Source organism: Eriocheir sinensis, chromosome 14, assembly GCF_024679095.1.
Source record: "Eriocheir sinensis breed Jianghai 21 chromosome 14, ASM2467909v1, whole genome shotgun sequence".
NCBI classification, from domain to species: domain Eukaryota; kingdom Metazoa; phylum Arthropoda; class Malacostraca; order Decapoda; family Varunidae; genus Eriocheir; species Eriocheir sinensis.
In genome coordinates this window covers 6,850,349-6,861,334 of record NC_066522.1, presented here as the reverse complement: position 1 = coordinate 6,861,334, position 10,986 = coordinate 6,850,349, and the positions used below count along the sequence as shown (strand labels likewise).

Here is a 10,986-nt window from a genome sequence, read left to right as displayed (position 1 = left end):
AACTTTGTATTCTAGCTCATCCTTATGCTGTCCAACCTCTTATTGCAGGAATTAACTGATTTTTTTCAACCTATTCATCCCTGTCACGGGTAAACACTGGATCAGCCTACCTTCGAATGTACATCCTTATTCCTAAGACTTGAATGCATTCAAGAAGAGAGAATGAAGACAGCTCTCCAACCAAAATTGATAACTTTTAAAACTTTTTTCATCCTGCAATTGTGTGCGCAGAGTTTATAGTTTTTTATAGGTATTGCTTTGGCCTTGAACTGTCTCCTTTACAGTAAACATAAATAAATGAGTAAATAAAATCCTGAAGGCTTTATTGAGGGCAGCGTCAGCCATACAAAACGCACATACACTGTCAACAACACTAACAACAAAACTACAACACACACACACACACACACACACTCGATCTACTGACCACCAAGTCAAGACAGGCGTGAAGGCGGTAAACACACACAGAAACTAACGACCAAACAACGGAAAATAGACGATACACTGCACAGGACAGCGTGGCCAGGAGAAATAAGGCCTGAATAATATTAACAACAAAAGTAGAAGCAAAAAAAATATGTAAAAAATTAAAGCATTATAGACATCGTACATAATATCATACACCTTCACGGAGACGGAGTGAGAGCTTCAACGCTTCCAGTCAACAGAAGCGAATCGAACAACCTTGGCGAAGAACGAGAATGGCGAACGCGAGAGAGAGGGGAAAAGTGAGGCGCCCGAGAAGATGGAAGAGGAAGAAAAAGAAGATAGAAGAAGGAGGAATAAAGCCATTTTTTTCTAGTTTGCACAAGGAAAGTCAGGCTACACATTCCCTTACACTTGTTTCTTGTTCTTTCTGCGGTGTGTAGTCTGTCTTTCCCAGCAAAAGAAAAAAAATGGCTCTGTCCCTCACGCACCTTCTCCACACGCCTCTAAATAGTGTCTTATGCGCTGTCTTCAGTTGGCGTTGCAGAGGTTACGTTTTCTTCCTTCTCGGATACCGTTCTCTGTGCTGGTGTTTTAGGGGTGGCTTGGTCCCCACTTCCTTGATCCTCTGCAGCTACTTCCTCCTCCGTTCCTTGCTTCTCCTTCTCTTTCGTCTCTTGTTGCTTGCTCTCCCCATTTTCCTTAACCTTGACTACAGCCTCCTCCTCCTCCTCTTGCTTTGCTTCCTGCTTGTTCCCTTCTTTAGCTCCTTCCTTCTTGTTCTTCTTCGTCCCCTCCTTCGTGACCACCTTGGCAGTGTCAGTAGAGGTTGCTGGTGGAAGCGAAGGAGCGAAGGTTCAATAAGTTGTTATCTTTTATTGAGGTTAGCGGAAAGCAGAGGCAAGCAGAAAAGTAGTCAGTCCAGGTAACTTCTTAGCGTTTCAGGTAACCAAGCAGGTGATAAGGAACCGAATACGCAGGTAAATTGGTAACCAGTCGCATCTTTTGTTAAGCCAACGGACAACAGAAATATGCCGAGAGGTAACAACCAGGTAATTATATGTCCAGATAACCAAGCAGAGGGTAGAGAACCATGCTCCCAGGCAAGCAGGTAACCACTTCTCCTCCTCCTCTATTCCATGCAGGAACAAGTAGGCCTAACTATATAGCACTCTCAACGACACTCAACGCAGCACAGCGTAAGCAAGTAAGCAGCTAGTTTAGTATCATGCTTATCAATTCTTTCGCAAGCATGAGCATATTTCAGTGGCCTCCCAGTCATCATCTTGACCCGCAAAAAATAGGCAGATAAGCACAATCCTAGTAAGCAAAAAGTGAAAAAATACACGATAATGGATAGGCAACCAGAAGAGGGTATTGAGAGCAGCAGCAGCAGAAGGAACAAATAGCATTAGGCCCATTCTATACTAGCGGTGAAAACGCCGCGTTTCTACTGCCCAGTTACCGCCTCTTAAATTATTCAATACTAAGTGAATGGAAAGCAAATATTCTGTCTATACTAGCGTTTCTACCGCCTTGACTGTCGGCGGTACACGGGCAGCAGGCGGTGGCAACGCCTCTGGACGCGTTGCCACCGCCGCGTTTCTACGGTGTATCATTCTATACTGGCGGTTTGAAAGCAGTTCTGCCGCGGCGTTCCTAGTGGAAGCATACAGCGCGATGTTTGACACTGAGAAATTCATATTCGAAATTGAACTGCGCCCAGCGTTTTCACCGCCCTAGTATAGATTGAAAAAACTGCCTGGCCGCGTCGGCAGTAGAAACGCGGCGTTTTCACCGCTAGTATAGAATGGGCCTTAGTTTGCAGGCACAGGCTAGGTTTGCAGCACAGTAAAGAGCTAGGTTAGATTAGTCTCTAGACACAGTAAGTAGTTAGATTAGTTTGCAGGCACATTAGTTAGGTTAGTTTGAAGGCACATTAGAGTTAGGGTAGTTAGGATAGTTTGCAGGCACATTAGAGTTAGGTTAGTTTGAAGGCACATTAGTTAGGTTAGTTGGGATAGTTTGCAGGCACATGCCCCTGTTTGAGGCTCACACATCCACATTTGATCAAGCTGTCGTAGTGGTTGAGGGTATTTGCAAGGCCGGTTTGATGAGCCTTGTGGTAGTCTGACACAAGGTTTGACATGCCTTCTACACCATGAATGTGAAGAACACTCATGAGAACTCGACTACTCTTTGTGACCTTTGGAAAGATTTGTTGTGAGAACCGGAACGTATGAGAACAGGGGCCACAGTCACGAGCTGGGGTGCATCAATGAGTCTAATTAGGTCGGTATTATAAGACAATTTCGCTTTTCACATCAGCTATTTCTAAAGGTCAAAGAGGGGTCAATCAGATTATAATGTGTGTCTCTTGAGGTTCACGGTACATAAGAAGGATCAAACCACCACCAGGGCCATAAAACTAAATCCTGGAAATACCCCAAACTCCCACGAAAGTCTTGTCAAATATGTGAACTTGGGCGACGAAATGTTTAGCAATACGGCCCTTTAAATGTTTGGTGTGTATCATGTTGGTCAGTGTTGTTGAGGGAAAGTATAACCGTGAAAGTGCAAGAGAGAAGCGAGAAATGAAGTTAGAGTGTAAGGACCACAGAACAATACCAGACATGGACACCACTGACGATATGGATAACTTTGAAAATCCACATAATCCCGTTAGCTTCAAGACACCACTACGAGCAATAAGAAAATAAATAAAATATGCAAATAAGAACAAAATAAATAGGATAAATAAATAATGGATAAATAATTTAATAAAAGGCAGGGGACAATGCAAAACCAAATGCATCAACCAGCAAGCAGCGTAGATACCAAAACACAATAATTATCGAAGCATAGCAACCATCAATGACATGTGCAGGAAGAAGAAATAGAAGGAAAAAATAGAGAAAGAAGGAAAAAGAGAAAGAAGGAAGAAGGAAAAAGAGGAAGAAGGAAAAAGCGGAAGGAAAAAGAAAGAAAAAGAAAAAAAGAGAAAGAAAAAGAGAAGCAAAAAGAGGAAGAAGGAAAAAATGAAGAAGGAAAAGAGGAAGAAGGAAAAAGAGGAAGAAGGAAAAGAGGAAGAAAGAAAAAAGAAGAAGAAGGAAAAAGAGGATGAAGGAAAAAGAAGAAAAAGAAGAAGACGAAGAAGTATGAGGATGAAGCACAGAAAGAGAAAGAAAAATATTAAGATGGGAAGGAGGAAGTGGACGGGGAAGAGAAAGACGAAAAAACAGAAAAAATGAGTAGGAGGAAGAGGATGATCAAAAAACAGGACGAACAAGAATTAGAAACGGAAGACTAAACCAAATGCAGTCAAGATACCATTACAGGGAGAGAGGAATCAAAAGAAGGGAAGAGAAAGAGAAAAATGGCAAAGAAGGGAAGAGAAAGAGAAAAATGGCAAAGAAGGGAAGAGAAAGAGGAAAATGGCAAAGAAGGGAAGAGAAAGAGGAAAATGGCAAAGAAGGGAAGAGAAAGAGGAAAATGGCAAAGAAGGGAAGAGAAAGAGGAAAATGGCAAAGAAGGGAAGAGAAAGAGGAAAATGGCAAAGAAGGGAAGAGAAAGAGGAAAATCGCAAAGAAGGGAAGAGAAAGAGGAAAATGGCAAAGAAGGGAAGAGAAAGAGGAAAATGGCAAAGAAGGGAAGAGAAAGAGGAAAATGGCAAAGAAGGGAAGAGAAAGAGGAAAATGGCAAAGAAGGGAAGAGAAAGAGGAAAATGGCAAAGAAGGGAAGAGAAAGAGAAAAATGACAAAGAAGGGAAGAGAAAGAGGAAAATGGCAAAGAAGGGAAGAGAAAGAGGAAAATGGCAAAGAAGGGAAGAGAAAGAGGAAAATGGCAAAGAAGGGAAGAGAAAGAGGAAAATGGCAAAGAAGGGAAGAGAAAGAGGAAAATGGCAAAGAAGGGAAGAGAAAGAGGAAAATGGCAAAGAAGGGAAGAGAAAGAGGAAAATGGCAAAGAAGGGAAGAGAGAGAGGAAAATGCCAAAGAAGGGAAGAGAAAGAGGAGAATGGCAAAGAAGGGAAGAGAAAGAGGAAAATGGCAAAGAAGGGAAGAGTAAGAGGAAAATCGCAAAGAAGGGAGAGGGATGGAAGAGAAGGGGGGAGAGATAATCGGGCTGTAGGGACAATCAAAACAAACTACCAGAACCAAAAGAACCATGCGAGTGTGTACAGTGTAGCCAGAGAGAAAAAAAAGCGATGAAACTGACCACACAACCAGTTAAGACAATATATATTCATCAGTCATCAGAACCTTTACATAACCAGAGAAAACAGCCCAAATGAACCCGTTACCCAAATCCATGTTCCCCAGTTAACACATCGATCCCATATTTAAAAACCGGTGAGGTAAACCATGATCACACCACACATCAATTAAACCGTTCTCAGTACGCCCTCATTCACCACCACCACCATCATCATCACAACTGCACGCATATCTCTAACACTTTAAGAATGGATACACCACTTCATGCATGCCCTCGACAACCACAGAGAACCAACACAGGACAGCACATAACAATTAGAACTTCAGACAGAGTTACCAATGCACAGCTTACCGACAATACACAGCAGATCAGCCTTAAAAGGAACCCAGCACTCTAGATATACATGTACAGCACCCCATCAATGAGCTCAGCCAGCGCAACATTCAGCAGCAGCACCCCAGCACGCGGTAAGCAGCAAGACACAGCACTCAGTATGGGGTTAGTCTTTACCTACGGATTTACCTACGAGGGAAGGAACAAGGCGATGCTGGGTTAGTCACGGGCAAGTATTATTTCAAACTCAAACTGAGGTAAGTAGCAGAAGAAGAAACAGTATTATAAGAAGGGAAGGAAAGGCAAAAATAGAGTAGGTACTTAAAACTTAGAACAAAAATACTTATATCTGAATAAAAATGGATTTGGTACGATTAAAAACAATGAGTACTACTTGAAAGTATGGTTAAGAGATGCATAAATGGTATATACACATGTTAAATCAGTACAGCATTATAACAAACTTTAATAAAACTATGAAAAAGCTCGTAAAATAATAACGAAACTTACCCTTGAAAAAGAGAGGAAATATACTTCTAATTTTAAGGGAGACTACACTAAACTATTTCCAAGGGGCGACTCAAGCAAACCAACGAGTCTAGTTTTGACGCTTAATACTCACGCTTGGGCTTGACGCAGAGGAGGCCGCACTCCCCCACCAGGCAGCACTTGGTGCCCCCGGGGCAGGTGTGGTCGTCCTGGCACTGGTCCATGCGCGTCATGCACTTGATGCCGAAGCCCTTGGGAGACTCACAGATGCCGGGCTTGTCTGTGAAGAAGGGGGTGGTGAAGAAGGGGGTGGTGAAGAAGGGGGTGGTGATAAAATGAAAAGGTTGGTGGTGATAAGGGGAGGGAGCGACGGAGGGAGGGTGGTTGTTGTAGATCTAATGAGGGGTTGTGGTAGTTGTTATTATTATTATTATCATTAGTAGTAGTAATAGTAGTAGTAGTAGAAGTAGAAGTAGTAGCAGCAGTAGTAGTAAATGAAGAAGAAGAAATATATTAGGTCGGGGAAGGAGGAGGAGGGCGAGGAGGAAGAGGAGTATGCGGAAGATGAATAGGAATATGAAGGAAAGGAGGAAAGGAGGAAAGAGTAAATAGGGAAGAAGACCAAAGATCATAAATTAAATAAATAAATATATATTATATAAAGGTGGAGGTAAGAAGGGAGTAAGAAAGAAGGGAGGAAAGGGAAAAAAATGGAGAAAAAAGCAGACGAAAAAGTAAACAAATATAATGACAGAAAAGAAAGGCAGAGAGAAAGGAAGAAAAAAAAAACACTAGGAAAAAAATAAAGCAATATAAAATCAAGAGAAAAAAAGACAGAGAGAAAGGAGGAGGAGAAACAAAGGAAGAGAAAGGAAACAAGAGTAAGAGAAAATCGGGGAAAAAGGATGGAAAACAGGATGGAGAAAGTGAAATGAACAGGTTGAAAAGAGAAATGGTGATGAGGGAGAAAGTGATACTCGATATCGACAAGGAGGAAGATCAGCCCCACCCATCGCTATTTCTGTTACCACGAGAACGGAAGCGCTAAATAACAGACAAGAGTGAAATCAAGCAACGATAACTATACATAATTACATGTGAAACAATAATAAAAACAAAAATAATACTAGTGATAGGAAACAAAAGAACAATGAAATAACAAAACAAGAACACAGTAAAACATAATAAAATGCAGATGGATGTATTTAGAAGAGTGTTAAGTCGCATTAGTATATATAAAATTTAAGTCAACAGTGAATGTGATCGTTGGTTTAACTTTTCTATAACGGACAGAAACTTAGGGAAGGGTAGAAAGGATACGGAAAGAACAGGAGAGGAACGAATGGCATGAGAAGGATGGGAAGAAGGAAGAAAGGGAAGGTAAGGAGGACACAAAACATTCATACGGTTTTCAGAGGGGAAGAAAAGGAAAGAGGAAGGAAGTGAAGGGAGAGAAAGGGAAGGAGAAGGATGGAGAAGGAGTAAATATGAGATGGATAGGAAGGAAAGGAAGGAGAGTCTGGCAAAGAAGAAGAACAATGAAAGATGAACAAGAGAAAGAAGGGGAAGAGGAGGAAGAACAAGATGAAGAAGAGGGAGAACAACAACTGTAAGAACAAAAAATAGAAGAACAAGAAGCATAACAATAACAAGAGAAACAACGAGAAAAACAAGAAGAAGAAGGAGAAGAAGAAATACAGTTCTAATATATAAGCTTACAGATCATATAACACACACCTTGCTTGGGCGGGGCCTGAGTACTGGTGGAGGGGGACTGGGTGGGGGCAGCCAGCCACCCATTCACCCCCACACGCCTCTCCTCCTCCTCCTCTTCCTTCTCAGCCGCCTCCTCCTCCCTCTTCTTCACCTCCTCCGTTGCTGCCGCGGTGGTGTTGGTTGCAGTGGCAGTGGTGATGGTGTCGGTGGTTGGGGTGGTGGTGGTTGGGGTGGTGGTGGTGGTGGTGGTGGTGGTGGGGTTTCGGGTAACACCTGCCGATACTGCTGTCACCTGTGGGTGTGCGTGGGTGGGTTTAAAAGAGCCTACACAGATTTTATACCAAGATAAAGTCACACAAACACACGTTTTAGATGCATATGGCCTCGATACTCATCTTTCACAGTCATGTTTTTATTTTTATTTTTATCATTTTTACGTTTTTGCCTGTGGCACCGGTAGGCTTTCTTGGTGGGGCCTGGTGGTCGGCCCCAGCTCATAATGGCGCAGGCGAGTGTTTACAGTGGCGCCATCTTGCATGGTTCATGCTGCCCCCCCCCCGAGCTCATCCTTGACCCTCTCTTTTAGAGAGCCAATCTAGCGTCCTGGTTTATAAGTTGTCTTCAGGACAGCACTTGTGTCATCATAGGGCACTCAGCGATGACTGAAAAATTCCAACTCATGCCGGCGGGCGGGACGCGGACCCGAGTCCTGCTGGACGCAGCGCCCGCACGTTAACCACTCAACCACCGCCTCCCCAACAGAGATACAAGACTTATGAACTTTCTACAGATACAGGCAGATCGACGACGACGACGACGACGACGACGACACACACACACACGCAGAGAGAGAGAGAGAGAGAGAGAATTATATGACTGACAAAAAATAATAAGAAAAAAAAACACGTTATTAAACGAAGGGGAACACGCCTCGCCTCCTCCCTTATGATGAGTGGAAATCTGTGTCAATCGTAGTGGTGGTGGTGGTGGTGGTGGCGGTGATGATGATGGCGATGGTGAAACAGTTACAAAAGTGAAAAGATGAAAGCTTATCCGTGGTACAGATATAACCTCTCTCTCTCTCTCTCTCTCTCTCTCTCTCTCTCTCTCTCTCTCTCTCTCTCTCTCTCTCTCTCTCTCTCTCTCTCTCTCTCTCTCTCTCTCCTAATTGTTTTTGATCGATGACACGTTCGCACGGGAAATAATGGCACAAAACTTAAGTGAAAACAAATAAATTGAGACTTCTCCAAATTTTAATTCACCAGCGTTGTGGCGCGAGAATGGAGTAAGAGCTTCACCTCCAGTGGTCCGGTGCAGTGCGACCGACTCGCTTAAAAACAAGCTCGACCGACACTTCCATTAACATGTGTTTACTTAAGTAGAAATGCAAAGTCTTGGTGACATATGATTTAATATTTCACTTAGGTTTAAGAACACACCACCTAGTCTGGACCAGAGGGTCTATGTGGTCTGAATATCTATGTAAATTCTCTCTCTCTCTCTCTCTCTCTCTCTCTCTCTCTCTCTCTCTCTCTCTCTCTCTCTCTCTCTCTCTCTCTCACTTTCTCTGCGCATTCCAATGAGCCATGCCCACCAGGATTCTCTTAAGTCAGTCTTGCAATATCCTTTCTTCTTCCTTCATACCTGACTTACTTTCCCTTTATTATGCGGATGTGTGTGTGTGTGTGTGTGTGTGTGTGTGTGTGTGCGGGGTATGAACTTTCTTTTTAGTACCTCAACAGAATAAGAGGGAAAGGAGGAGGAGGAGGAGGAGGAGGAGGAGGAGGAAGAAAGAAAGAAAATTAATAGTCATCCTCAGTAACAAGTAAGGTATGCGATGAATATTCTCTCTCTCTCTCTCTCTCTCTCTCTCTCTCTCTCTCTCTCTCTCTCTCTCTCTCTCTCTCTCTCTCTCTCTCTCTCTCTCTGATATGCGTGTTCGAGTCGTAAGGTTCGAATACGGAAATAGCTCGATTGAAACACACCTGAAGCCTCGATTTGAAAGTGAAAGCCGAGAGAGAGAGAGAGAGAGAGAGAGAGAGAGAGAGAGAGTCAATGTATTTAAGGTTAAATCACCAGAATAAGCGAATGTGTGAGTGTGTGAGCGAATGAGTAAGAGTTAGATACTGAGTGCAAGCGTGCGTGAATGAGTGACTGAGTGCGTGCGTGCGTGAGTATGTGCGTGCGTTCGACCACAGGGAAGTGCGTGTGTGAATGACTGACTGACTGGTTGAATAATCGAGTAACTAAGCGGATAGCTCACAAAATACGGGTTGACTAATTTACGAAAAAAACAAACAAGCAAGAAAATATTAGAAAGGAAGACGCATGTGGAAGTAACCCCCAAAATATACATATAAACTAGAGGTGCACCTCAAATTTTATCAAGTTCCGGTTCCGGCCGGAACTATCATGAAATAACCGGCCGGAACCGGAACTTTTATTTTACATCTAAGCAGCTATCATAAGGCTTACATTTCTCAACTCTTAACTATTTGCATTTATTTATAATCTTGATATTTTTCAACTTTTCATTTACATAATTTTATTACGAAATTTATGAAGTGGTTAGTAATATACTGTAGTTGCTAACGCGTCCGGCACGGTTGACTATGCTGAGAGGGCGGTTAATAGGGTGGGCAAGAGAGTTCCTTTGGCTTCTATAAAAAAAAAATAAAAAAAAATTAAAAAAAAATTGATAAACAAAATATATATATATTTTCTCTCTCTCTCTCTCTCTCTCTCTCTCTCTCTCTCTCTCTCTCTCTTACACTCGCCACAAGGTAAATAAACCGACTCTCTCTCCCTTATATATATATATATATATATATATATATATATATATATATATATATATATATATATATATATATATATATATTTTACCATTTATTTTAGTATTGAATATGTTTTCTAGGTCCGGTTCCGGCCGGAACTTTTAAAAAGTTCCGGCCAGTTCCGGTTCCGGCCGGAACTTGATATACTGGTTCCGGTGCATCCCTTATATAAAGAATAAATAAAAAGAGTACAGAAGGCTATCACCAATAAATAATTATATATACGACAGATGTCTGGTGGGTGAGTAAGTTAGTAAATTTGCAGATGATACCAAGATCGGTAGAGTAATTGAGTCGGATCAGGACGCTAGTGTTCTCCAAGGTGAACTCAACAGATTGTATGACTGGGCGGATAAATGGCAGATGGAGTTCAATGTAAGGAAGTGCAGTATTCTGAGTGTAGGTAGGAACAACCCCTCACATAACTATTGCTTAAATGACACTCTCATAAGTAGGTCTGGGTGCGAGAGGGATTTAGGGGTCTTAGTGAGCTCTGATCTCCGTCCAAGGGCACAATGCATTCAAGCTAGAAATCGAGCTAATAGGGTACTGGGATTTATTTCAAGGAGCGTAAGCAACAGAAGCCCCGAAGTCTTCCTCAAACTATATTTAGCATTAGTTAGACCTCATCTTGACTATGCGGTTCAGTTCTGGTCACCTTACTATAGAATGGATATCAAAATGTTAGAATCGGTGCAGAGGAGAATGACTAAGATGATTCAGGGGTTGAGAAACTTGCCATACGAGGGAAGACTCAAACAGTTAAACTTGCATTCTCTAGAAAGGCGAAGGGTGCGTGGAGACATGATCGAGGTTTATAAATGGATGAAGGGCTTTAATAAGAGAGACATTCATAAGGTTTTGTTGGTAAGAGAACCGGGTAGGACACGAAGTAACGGGTTTAAACTGAATAAATTCAGATTCAACAGGGACATAGGCAAAAATTGGTTTACTAACAGGGTGGTGGATG

The 10,986-nt window shown here is 42.3% G+C and overlaps 1 protein-coding gene across 1 annotated transcript in view; it reads right to left on the bottom strand.

Moving 5' to 3' along the window:
• Positions 1 to 306: 306 nt before the first annotated feature.
• The window catches only part of LOC126998311 (integumentary mucin C.1-like), a 20,682-nt gene continuing 10,002 nt past the window's right edge, over positions 307 to 10,986 (bottom strand). The window contains exons 5-7 of the mRNA XM_050859798.1: positions 7,201 to 7,471; positions 5,597 to 5,743; positions 307 to 1,258 (exon numbers count right to left, since the gene is read on the bottom strand). Of these exons, the coding sequence (XP_050715755.1) occupies positions 945 to 1,258; positions 5,597 to 5,743; positions 7,201 to 7,471 (732 nt within the window). The 3' untranslated portion in view covers positions 307 to 944. The remainder of the gene's footprint in view (positions 1,259 to 5,596; positions 5,744 to 7,200; positions 7,472 to 10,986) is intronic.